The sequence below is a fragment of the Oncorhynchus mykiss genome, chromosome 14 (genome assembly GCF_057628025.1).
Source record: "Oncorhynchus mykiss isolate SJ-2025 chromosome 14, ASM5762802v1, whole genome shotgun sequence".
NCBI classification, from domain to species: domain Eukaryota; kingdom Metazoa; phylum Chordata; class Actinopteri; order Salmoniformes; family Salmonidae; genus Oncorhynchus; species Oncorhynchus mykiss.
Window position 1 is genome coordinate 17,690,924 of NC_143035.1, and position 12,686 is coordinate 17,703,609.

General features: G+C 41.1%; 2 protein-coding genes across 3 annotated transcripts; both read right to left on the reverse strand.

The window, feature by feature from the left end:
* Positions 1-1,638: 1,638 nt before the first annotated feature.
* Positions 1,639-6,761, reverse strand: spata4 (spermatogenesis associated 4). Its single transcript, NM_001124526.2, is given in 6 exon segments — positions 1,639-1,815; positions 1,912-2,025; positions 2,204-2,424; positions 3,577-3,695; positions 3,979-4,108; positions 6,447-6,761. Coding segments are annotated over 6 exon segments (780 nt in total). The 5' UTR covers positions 6,548-6,761; the 3' UTR covers positions 1,639-1,720.
* A 146-nt stretch (positions 6,762-6,907) lies between these two features.
* Positions 6,908-10,525, reverse strand: asb5a (ankyrin repeat and SOCS box containing 5a). 2 transcript variants are annotated; one of them, XM_021561396.3, is made up of 7 exons: positions 10,354-10,525; positions 9,890-9,969; positions 9,698-9,805; positions 9,328-9,478; positions 8,447-8,581; positions 7,931-8,122; positions 6,908-7,675 (listed from the first exon to the last, which is right to left on the reverse strand). In XM_021561396.3, the coding sequence occupies exons 1-7, from the start codon at positions 10,400-10,402 to the stop codon at positions 7,548-7,550; spliced, it is 843 nt and encodes a 280-aa protein (XP_021417071.3). In that variant the 5' UTR covers positions 10,403-10,525; the 3' UTR covers positions 6,908-7,547. The 2 variants fall into 2 exon arrangements, with proteins under 2 accessions (XP_021417071.3, XP_021417070.3); XM_021561395.3 differs by having other exon boundaries at positions 10,059-10,523.
* Positions 10,526-12,686: the final 2,161 nt, after the last annotated feature.

A 12,686-nucleotide genomic window follows, 5' to 3' on the forward strand; every position in this document is an offset into this window, starting at 1 on the left:
ACTGTTCAACAGCCATCACTAACATTGAGTGGCTGCTGCCAACACACTGACTCAAATCTCTAGCCACTTTAATAATTAAAAATTGGATGTAATAAATGTATCATTAGTCACTTTAAACAATGCCACTTTATATCATGTTTACATACACTACATTACTCATATCTTATGTATATACTGTATTCTATACCATCTACTGCATCTTGCATATGCCGCACGGCCATCGCTCATCCATATATTTATATGTACATATTCTTATTCATTCCTTTACACTTGTGTGTATAAGGTCGTTGTTGTTAAATTGTTAGATTACTTGTTAGATATTACTGCATGGTCAGAACTAGAAGCACAAGCATTTCATCTGCTAACATCTGCTAACCATGTGTATGTCAAATCAAATCAAAAGTTGATTTGTCACGTGCGCCGAATACAACATGTGTAGTAGACCTTACAGTGAAATGCTTACTTACAGGCTCTAACCAATAGTGCAATGTGACCAATAACATTTGATTTGATTTAATATACTGTACCCAGACACCAGACCTGACAGTTAAAAGATCAGATCAGCTTCTGATCTTTTCCAATCAGTTGTATAAAGAAAATACCTTCCTGATAATTGGAAGCATGGTTATGTTGCAGGCCATGTGCTGTGTGTTTGGGATCCTTTATCTAAATGCTGCTTTCATTCTACTATAAAGGTGACATTACTGTGTCTTATCACAGGTGCAAGGAAAAGAGGAAATGATCTGCACATCATTGTAAAGTCCTCAGAGGTGGAATTTTATGAGCTGTGCAAACAAAGAACACAATATCTGGACCTTACGGTTTTCATCTGGTGTATGATGCACAATATCTTAATGCTGGTGAAATAAGACATTAGGGATCTTTCATCACACAAAAGCTATTGAATTTCCCATCCTTCATTAGCTGAAACTGGATGGAGCCAGTGTAATACGGCAGAGAGAGGTGGTAATTAACCATGTCCGATACCTGAAGACTTGTGTTAACTCCCAAAGGAACCTAGGGTTTAGCTCAGCTGGCTAAGATAGTTGTGATGTGCAGATGACCTGGGTTCAAACCCAGTCAGTCACAACAACCTAGTCATTATTAACGTGATGTTGAGATGGATGCACCAAGCATATTACCTAACACTGTATAAAGGACCCTACCTGAAATGAGGGAATTTACAGGCAGAAGAGATGAGCAGACAATATATTGTCCATTGTTAGTCACTGCTGTGAAGGTAATAACTGGAATGTTAACAGACATTTGTGAAAAGCACGGATCTATAATACAGAATGCATTTATCAAAACGACAATTGATCGTGCTTTGATTTTCAACCTGCCTCACCCATGATTATAAACCAGACACAGCACCGCCACCTACTGGTAACCCCCTGAAATTGTAATTTTAGAGCAACTACTAATGGTTGAAGTACTGTAACTAATGGACTAGTGAATAACTAGTAAAACAACACCCCTAAGGTAATATCTTGCATGATAGTCATTGAGAACTGCTGTACTTGTATTTGTTCATAGAGGTACTTCTATTAGAGGTATAGAGGTACTTTCATTAGAGGAATAGAGGTACTTTTATTAGATAAATAAAGGTATAGAGGTACTTATATTACAGAAATAGAGGTATAAAGCTACTTTTATTAGAGGTATCGTATCAGAGGCATCTCTCACAAATACACACCAAACGGCTGAATCTCCTGGCCTTTTAAATTGCAATCAGCGAGCGTCTGTCCATCTGACGCACCTCAATCTCCTTGAAATGGACACTGGCTTTACTCCTGATGGATGGTTCACATGACTCTATAGAAGGGAGGAAAAAGTAAGTGATGATAAAAGAGACTACAGTGTAGACACTGTAAAACTGGTGGTGGTGAAAAAACTATGTGAATGACTTACTTGCGGTTCCACTTTGTACTGAGGCGTTGCTATCGGAGCTGTCATCTCCGTGGTGAGAAGATGGGGGCAGTCTCACGGCCAGTTCTCCCAAGGTGGGCTTCACGTTGAAGCGCTCTGCCAGAGACAAATGCAATTTTTTTTAATATCCCAATTCAATTACATTATTTGTATTTGAATAACAGTAGCATTGAATCACAATCACATGATAGTCCTGTCGAATCCTAACCCTAATGTTACCAGCGTCATGGTCTATCCAAGAACCCCACTCTATCCCGATTGTTGGTGCACTCACTGGGGTTCTGGACTCTCTCGGCCGCCCTCTGCTCCAGGTGCATGTGGATGATGGCCTGCACCTTCCTCTGATTGGTGGAGATGTTGGGCTCGGCTATGACCTCGGTCAGCCGCAGGTTGTTCTTGATGGCCTTGGAGGCTGTGGCCCGAGCTAGCATGGGCAGCTGGTCCTGGTAGTCCCTGTCTGTGAAGTCAATCTCCCTGCCCTGGATCCCTTTGATCCTGGACAGTTATACAGTATATAAGTTTTATCAGCTACAGTGCCCTCCATAATTATTGGGACAGTGAAGCATTTCTTCTTCTTTCAGGTTTTATACTATGAAAGTTTGGTTTTGAAATAAAACAATGACAATGAGGTTAAAGTGCAGACCGGCAACTTTAAGTTGAAGGTATTTTCATCCATATAGGGTGAACAGCGCTTTTTGTACATAGTCCCCCCATTTAAGGGAGCAAAAGTATTGGGACAAATTCACTTGTGTATTAAAGGAGTGTATTATGTGTATTATGTGATATGTGTATTAAAGGAGTAAAAAGTAAAATATTTGGTCCCATATTCATAACACACAAGGCACTTTATTCATTTATTCAAGCTTCTGACTCCATCGACTTCTTAGATGCATTTGCTGTTTGTTTTGGTTGTGTTTCAGATTAGTTTGTGCCCAATAGAAATTATTGGTAAATAATGTAGTGTCATTTTGGAGTCACTTTATTGTAAATAAGAATAGATTATGTTCCTTAACACGTCTACATTAATGGAGATGCTACCATGATTATGGATAATCCTGAATGAATCATGAATAATGATGAGTGAGAAAGTTACAGACGCACACATTTTTGGGGGGGTATGATACTTGTGCTTCTATGGAAAAATATGAGGAACTGGATCTGGAAAGCAGTAAAAGAAAGCCTGGTTAAACCAGACTGACCACAATGCTCACCAGTGAATATTGTAAGTGCAGCAGACAGTCTAGATTCACAAAGCTAAGGAAGAGAATCACTTGATGATCAGTTAGCGTCTATGCATTGTATTTATTTTAGCCAGGATAGTCGGCTCAGTAACAATTGGAAAACAGACAACCCATTGTCTCACTCTCTTGATAAAGCCTATTGTAATCCTAATGTATTGATGAAAAGGAGAGGACTTGAATTGGTTGAGCATGCTAAGGCTCCCGAGTGGCGCAGTGGTCTAAAGTACTGCATCTCAGTGCTAGAGGCGTCACTACAGACCCTGGTTCGATTCCAGGCTGTATCATAACAGGCCGTGATTGGGAGTCCCAGCATCCGGGTTAGGGTTAGGGTTTGGCCATCATTGTAAATAACAATTTGTTTTTAACTGACTTGCCTAGTTAAATAAAGGTTAAATAAATGTCCCACCTCCTGTTAGTTAAGATGGTGTAAATCTCTTGCACTAGAAGCTCCGCTGCTCCTGGCTTGCAATGGATGGTCCCGTCCAGAACTTCCTTTTGCAGATGGATGTTCTGTTTCACTAGAAACTGATAAGAGAGTAGAAATGGATTCTCCATTATTCAACATGACAAACAAAAGAAAATACAGGACGTCAGTAGTATAGAAAGACAGCCTTCTCACAGCAAAAACATTGATGACTTTGCAAGTGGACATAGGATTATACCCACCAGTTTATTTGTACTCATACACCTACTATTTTGTTACTGTCCGTTAGTCTGGGTTCAAGTCTGTTTAGCTAAGGAGTGTAATGTGATAACTGAACAGAAGAGATGACAACCAGGCTACCTGGCCATACCCTCCAACTCTTACCCTCTCTATTTGTGCCCAGTTGCCCTGTTTGGTTGGAAGTGATGTCCCATTGTTGTAGGAGTGCATGGGGAAGTCTTCATGATAATACCAGGAGAACATCTCTGCCACAAGGTAGCCATTGGAGAAATCCCTGGTGAAGGGAAAATGTGACTCCATAACATAGGGGAGAGTGGGATAAGTTGAGCCATTTTTTATATTCATTACACTGCATTCAGAAATAATTCAGACTACTTCCTTTTCCCCCCACATTATTTACGCTACAGCCTTATTCTAAAATTGATTAAATTAATGTTTTTCCTCATCAATCTACAATACCCCATAATATCAAAGCAAAAACAGGTTTTTAGATTTATATTTTTAATTATTTTACAGAAATACCTTATTTACATAAGTAGTCATACCCTTTGCTATGAGATACGAAATTGAGCTCCAGTTTATCCTGTTTCCATTTATCATCCTTGAGATGTTTCTACAATTTGATTGGAGTCCGCCTGTGGTAAATGCATTTGATATGACATGATTTGGAAAGGCACACCTGTCTATATAAGGTCCCACAGTTGACAATGCATGTCAGAGCAAAAACTCAGCCATGAGGTCCAAGAAATTGTCCATAGATCTGGGGAAGGTTACAAAAACATTTCTGCAGCATTGAAGGTCACCAAGAACACAGTGGCCTCCATCATTTTTAAATGGAAGAAGTTTGCAACCACTAAGACTCTTCTTTGAGCTGGCTGCCCGGCCAAACTGAGCAATCGGGGGAGAAGGGCCTTGGTCAGGGAGGTGACCAAGAACCCGATGGTCACTGACAGAGCTCCAGAGTTCCTCTGTGTAGATGGGAGAACCTTATGAAGGACAACCATCTCTGCAGCACTCCACCAATCAGGTATTTATGGTAGAGTGGCCAGACGAAAGCCACTCTTCAGTAAAAGGCACATGACAGCCCGCTTGGAGTTTGCCTAAAGGCACCTAAAGACTCTGAAACCAAGAATGAACTATTTTGCCTCAATACCAAGCATCACATCTAGAGGAAACGTGGCACCATCCCTACGGTGAAGCATGGTGGTGGCAGCATCATGCTGTGGGGCTGTTTTTCAGCGGCAGGAACTGGGAGACAAGTCAGGATCGAGGAATGATGAATGGGACAAAGTACAGAGAGAGCCTTGATGAAAACCTACCCCAGAGCGCTCAGGACCTCAGACTGGGGTGAAGGTTCACCTTCCAACAGGACAACAACCCAAAGCACACAGCCAAGACAACGCAGGACTGGCTTCGGGACAAGTCTCTTAATGTCTTTGAGTGGCCCAGCCAGAGCCCGGACTTGAACCCAAATGAACATCTCTGGAGAGACCTGAAAATATCTGTGCAGTGACACTCTCCACCCAACCTGACAGAGCTTGAGAGGATCTACGGAGAAGAATGGGAGAAACTCCCCAAATACAGGTGTGCCATGCTGGTAGCGTCATACCCAAGAAGACTCAAGGCTGTAATCGCTGCCAAAGGTGCTTCAACCAAGTACTGAGTAAAGGGTCTGAATACTTATGTAAATGGCGCTAAAAAAAGATATACATACTGTAACTGTAGATTGATGAGATTTTTTTTAAAATCCATTGTAGAATCAGGCTAACATAACATGTGGAAAAAAGTCAAGGGGTCTAAATACTTTCTGAATGCACTGTATATTCATTATGGAAATAATCAGAATTCCTGTAAACATTACAGATTGGAAAACATTGCTTATCCAAAAAAAGCGGTGTCTTGGCACAACTTATCCTGGGTATGGGGTATGTTGAGCCCCTGTACAGGGTAAATTAAGCTGCCTACAAATGTCTGTACTGACTGGAATATTACCACTATAGTTACCTTTTTGAAACCATGTCTATTTTTATTTCCCAAACACAATAACAATCGCTTTTTTGTCTTTTGATAATTATAAGGATCTTTTAACACATGCTTTGTGTTTTTTTACCTCATGCCTTGCTATATGACTGGGAAGAAAACACTTACATTTGTTCAACTTCACATTTGGATAAATTTACCACATAGCCATTAGCTCAACTTACCCCAATGCAAAAATGTTGACTATAGCCAACACAACTACAAGATGCACTTTCAAGCTAGGTGTAGAACGTCATATTAAAGCTTATAGAGACCCCAATAGAACAATCTTAAAAGGATCTACTTTGGTTTAGATACAAGCATCATGAAACCTCTAACCCAATTCAAAATATATACATTTGTTTACCTAACTTGCTTACCACTTTTTCCATGTGGTTTATTCCTTCACAGACTACATGAAAATTGACACTTCCTCAATATTTGGTCAAATTATATATCTTGTGTATTGTTTCCTTGAAACAAAGGTAGCTCAACTTACCCGACTGTCCCCTTAAGGTTACTTGGTTAGATAGACCAACTCTCAAGTTATATTTCACATAGACACGCTTTGCAATTTGCTAATGTACACTCACCTGCGCATATTCTTTGGAGAAAATGACAAATCCAGGCTTTGGAGCCACTTCAGAACTTCTCGTGGCAGTCCTGTCTTTTTGGGAGGCTGTGCGTAAGCCATTGTCAGCTGTAATGTTAATTCAGCTAGCGTCTATGAACCAGCCACACACGCTTACAAAATGATAAGAAAAGTTACTATTGGTCTAACTTTTCTGGTTCAGTATTTCGTTAAGTTGTTGCTATATAACACTGTGTCTTATAGAACATTTGTGGTAAACGAACTAGCTAAGCTAACGAGCTTACTAGCTCATATGGCACATTTGACATGTTTATCAACAGTTCCATAGCAACGGCCTTACTTCTTCTTTCTCCTGGAAAGGTGAACGTATCGCGGGAAGGTACATTGTTGCCACCCACTGGAAATAGAACATGTTGCGCACACTGAAGAGAGCTGCTTGCCTTTGAAAGACTTGCAAAAACGTGGAATTCAAAACGTTTTAATAAAATAATAGCAAGCAGCTCAGTCAATAAGATCACACATAAAACACATCAAGCAAGCAAGTTTATATCTATATTTTTTGAGGATATGAATGTAGGAGTAGTGTTCTCAATGATAATGGTAAAGATTTTGGTGAATTTTAAGTTTTGCAGATGCACAGGTCTAATCTAAAATATATAACGTGATAAACCATGTTAATATAACAATCCAAATTAAATGCATTTTCCATAATATGAAAGCACTTTAAATTGTGTTATTGTATGAGCATATGAGCCAGCTACAGATTAATTTATACACCTGCTGCAAAATATTGATGAGGAACACATTTTCTAAGTGCCTTTAAACAGTCCAGCTCTGGATTTAAATGAAACTCTCCCTTGAAAATGTTCATAGCAAACCATGATTGCTGGTCATTGCTCCAACCCCAAATTTTAGCAGTTTCTTGTGAACCATACTAAAATCTGGTATAGGCTAAATCAAGCATGTATTTCATTGCTTCAAGTGCAAGTAGTGCTCCTTCTATCCTTGCAGGCTGTTGAGTTCACATGAATGACTGACACCAGGAAGATGCCACCACCACCACCACCACCACCACAGCCTTTGAGATTGTGACGTTCTAAGCTCATCTGTACTGGAGGTAGTTCCTGAGGGGGTTGGGAAGGGGAAGATGGTTGATGAGGTGAAACCTGTCACGGCCCACACGGTCACGGATACGCTGTCGACACAGCTGACTCAATGGTTGGGGCGTGGCTGCAGAAAGGTGGAAGGGAGAAGGGAAAACATATCATGCTATTCAACCAAATCCACTACAGCCCGGCTAGTTTGCTATTGCTTGAACACGTGATATTCTATTTCTGACAATGATGGTTTAGTTTTAAACATCTACATACATAAACATAGGACAGCTAGTTTGACTTGGGTGATTAACCAATAACACTACGATACTTTGGCTATAGGAATTCACTGATTTCTAAGGATGACTGTGAATAGGCCTATAGAACTTACCCTCATAGACCAGTAGAAACCCCTCTGTCAGGCTGCTGGGGGGAGCAGCCTCCACAGGTCTCTGGAACTCAATGTTCCTGGCATGGATATCTGCCCCAAAGTCCAACAACAGCTTAACAATGGCAGTGCAGTCCTTCTCAGCGGCAGCGTGTAAGGGAGACTCCATATATCTACCTTTCTGTACATTTGCTCCTGTGTGGAGGCGTAAACCAAGGTATGGATATAACACACATTTAATAGTCCTATGTCATTCAGTTACAGGAAAGAAGTACTTTATCGATGTCATAACATGATGGATTTGGACTTTTATCCAGGTGGGTTAAACATATTAGTAGAAATGGGAAGATGCTCTGAGCTACTACAGCATTAGTGGTGGATGTGGCCATAGTGAGAGTGCTATACAGGTACAATACATTTCACCACTTGGGGAGACAGTAATAATCTTACCACTAGTTCTCCTCCTCTCATCATACCTGGCTATGGTGATTTGACAGAGCAGATGTGCACGTGCCTCACCTTCCCTCAGCAGCCTCTGGACACATTCTATCTCCTGAGAGACACAGGCGGTGTAGAGGGGCGTTCCCAGGTGAGGAATGTCAAAGTCCACGTCGGCTCCCCATCTGATTAGAGTCTCCACACACCCACTGTTGCCTACCGACCGTAGGCACATACATGGAAGTCATTACTGTCAGCTTTCCAATTATTGTGGTTGGTGTTTTAGCTAATTATTTCTGTACCCGAATATGAGGATTCCTCTAAGCACCATGGGACATACTCTGACTTGAATTATGTTTGTGTATCTCAAAAACTGTACTCTGATGTGATATTTTGATTCAGATTTTTAAGATTTATGTATTTGCCTCAATCCCAAGTTAGCATACAGCCCAAATGGTCAGTGAAGTACACTTGAAGGTTCATACCAATGATGTAAATAAACCATGGATTGCTGATGCTAAGTATTAGCCAATGAGAGGCTTTAAAGCCACCGGCCGCCATATTGGTACACCTCACAGGAATAAATGGAATTCAACAGTATTTCAATGAAATGTTTCAAGAACAAGATAACATGTATTTAAGTATTTTTTTGTAGTGGGGCAGTAACATTAGTACTCACAGAAAAAATGAAAATGTTTATATGTATATTTAAAAAAAATATATATATCTTTATATGTGTTTAGCTCACATAATATAATTTAAAGTATGCATTAAGTGTCTAATAGAATGAACTAATTTAGACATTAAAATATTTTTTACAATAGAGGAGTATTACCAAGGTGGCTGTGCGGTGGCTTCAATACAGCAGCCCTTGTCATTCATCCAGGCTTTATACACATCATTGGGTTCATACTAGATTAATTAAGATAAGGATGTTGGAGTGATAAGGGTACTGAGCATACCTTTACTGCTGGCTTGGTGAATGGGCGAGGGCTGAAATACCAGAGCCTGGGGTTTGGCCCCGTTCTCCAGGAGGACCTCTGCACATGATACACTGCCCACTGAGCACGCGTTGAAAAGAGGAGTCACCCCATCAATGGTGGTGACGTTCACCTGCACAGAGTCTCATGTTAACTCTGACCGTTCAGCTGAATAACGCAGCACCATTTTGGGGCAGAGAAAAAATAACAAATAACAGAGAACAAGATGTATTTTACAAAAGCTTTATTAAGCTATTTCTTAAATGTATTATTTAGTGCAAATTATTACTGTTTCATGTTTAAAAAAAAGAAGGTTTTCTTGATTATTAACGGATCTTCTCCATTGACTCACATTGGCTCCTGCAGCGATCAGAGCTCTGGCACATGCTACATGGTCTCCAAGGCAGGCCTCGTGCAGAGGACTCACATGGTCTACAGTGACTACATTTACATTGTGGCCCTGTGGGAGCAGCAGAACACAACCATAGTACATTGCAGAAGGTAAGCAGTGGGTGCACACTGAATTGGATTACCTTTGGCTCACCTGTAAAATGAGATTCCTCAGAGCTAAGAGACGACCTTGGCATGCAGCATCATGTAAGGGTGAGCGATCTGCCCAGGACCCTGCAGCAAACACAAATGCTTGTCACATACAACAGCTCAACTTCTCACAGTTTTGATGAATGATTCCATTTCACAGGGCACACACACACCTGGGTCAATATCCAGAATAGCACCAGATGCATTCCAGACTGCATCATCATTGTTACCTTTCTCCATATCACTGATCTATGACATTTCTATTCTATTTCACTTCATATAAGGTAGAGTACTAAGGATCCATGTTGTCCAATTGAGGGTGAGCCAATATGTCTCCATTGGCAATAACCGTCAAATCTATTTTCTCTTGAACTAGCCTAACCTACTTGATGTATTAATGGAAGACCAAGACACTAAATCAGAAACATAACATGTTCTGGGAAAACTAGTGTAAACTACATCACTGACCTTTAATAACGCACAACAAGATTCGATTTTGTGTTGCTGTTTGCTGCATTGGTGCTCCCTTTCCATGCGCCAAGCATGTTGGCACACTGTCTGTCACTGACACTGGGAAGCTTAAGTGCTGTTTTGGTCTGCAAGTCTGCCTACAGACCACAGTCAGTCAGGAATGAAAACTAGGGCAAGGGGGGTGGGCCGTTCTATTAATAGTTTAGGGTAGAAATGAGCCTGACCGGTATGTACCGTATACACAGTTATTATGTTTCAGCTACTTTGCATGTTCAGGTCAACAAAGTGAGTATATGCATTATTCACAGTAGCCAAATTATAAATAATAATAATAATTTTTTTGTTGTTGTGCCAATAGACTAATACAGTAGAGAGATATGGGTTGAATTCTCATTGTGGTGTAGTGGAGTGTCATTTCAATGATGGAAGTTTCAGCACAGTCAATATCATCATGTAATCAGTGTCCACTACTGGTTCCAAGGCACGTTAGGTGCTAAATTCAACCAGTAAATCTGAGCATTGTCCAGAATCAAGTTACAAGGAAGGAAATGAGATACTTAGTCAGTTGCACCATTGTGTCTTCTGCATTTAACCCAACCCCAGTGAGTGCATTTTTAATCCAGGAACAAGGAAAATGCCAACAATAAAGTGAAGCTTCCAACTGTATATGAATAAGACAAAGTGCCCATTTCAGCATCTCTGACCTATTAAAGCATTATTGATACAAAGGAGTGAGAGAGAGTTGGTTAAAGGCATGTCAGGGTAGTATCATAAATGTTGTAGGTTAAATGCAGCAGAGAACAGTATAGTTCCACTATTCGTTGGGAAGGTCGGAGATTTTGCCAGTATTTCATTCCATTCTCTTTAGTTATTTTCAGCCTGGCTGAATCAGCCATGTAGTCCAACAACAATCAACAAATTGCCATCAAACATGACTGTATAATGTTTTGATTTACCTTGTTTTCTGCAATGTTTGTTTGGACATGATTCTTTATCAAAATAGCTTTCCTAGTATTAGCCCAGCTGCCATCGTTTGTCATCAATCGACATAAGGAAAAATAGCGCCATCTGGCGGTAGTAGAGCAATCCTAGTATTTGAATTCACACGTATTCCCAGGGGCTCAAGGGTGGGCAAACATTTATTGGATGTGGAAGGTTCGAACAAAAGACAGTACAACAAACTCTGTGTTCAAACGTTCAAGCTTTAACCAAGCCAATTTCAACTTTATATGGAAAAATAAACGTATTGCATTTTTTTGTACCTGCGGGACAGGTACAGGATGGCAACAACAACTGCCCGAGTTACACCAGGAACGGACAATCCCTCTATCAGTGCTCAGACTGTCCGCAATAGGCTGAGAGAGGCTGAACTGATGGCTTGTAGGCCTAATGTAATGCAGGTCCTCAACAGACATCACCGGCAACAACGTCGCCTATGGGCACAAACCCATCGTCATTGGACCAGACAGGACTGGCAAAAAGTGCTCTTCACTGACAAGTCGCAGTTTTGTCTCACCAGGGGTGATGGTCGGATTTGCGTTTATTGTTGAAGGAATGAGCGTTACACTGAGGCCTGTACTCTTGTGCGAGATACATTTGGAGGTGGAGGGTCCATCGTGGTCTGGGATGGTGTGTCACAGCATCATCAGACTGAGCCTGTTGTCATTGCAGGCAATCTCAACGCTGTGTATTACAGGGAAGACATCCTCCTCCCTCATGTGGTACCCTTCCTGCAGGCTCATCCTGACCTGACCCTCCAGCATGACAATGCCACCAGCCATTCTACTCGTTCTGTGCGTGATTTCCTGCAAGACAGGAATGTCAGAGTTCTGCCATGGCCAGCGAAGAGCTCGGATCTCAATCTCATTGAGCACGTCTGGGACCTGTTGGATCGGAGGCTGAGGGCTAGGACCATTCCCCCCGGAAATGTCCGGGAACTTGCAGATGCCTTGGTGGAAGAGTGGGGTAACATCTCACAAGAACTGGGAATTCTGTGGCAGTCCATGAGGAAGAGATGCACTGCAGTACGTAATGCACCTGCTGGCCACACCAGATACTGACTGTTGCTTTTGATTTTGACCACCCCTTTGTTCAGGGACACATTATTCGATTTCTGTTAGTCACATGTCTGTGGAACTTGTTCCGTTTATGTCTCAGTTGTTGAGTCTTGTTATGTTCATACAAATATTTACACATGTTAAGTTTGCTGAAATTAAACGCACTTGACAGTGAGAGGACGTTTCTTTTTTTCCTGCGTTTATATTTATAGTACCAGTCAAAAGTTTGGACACACCTACTCATTCAAGGGTTTTGATTTTCTTTATTTTTAC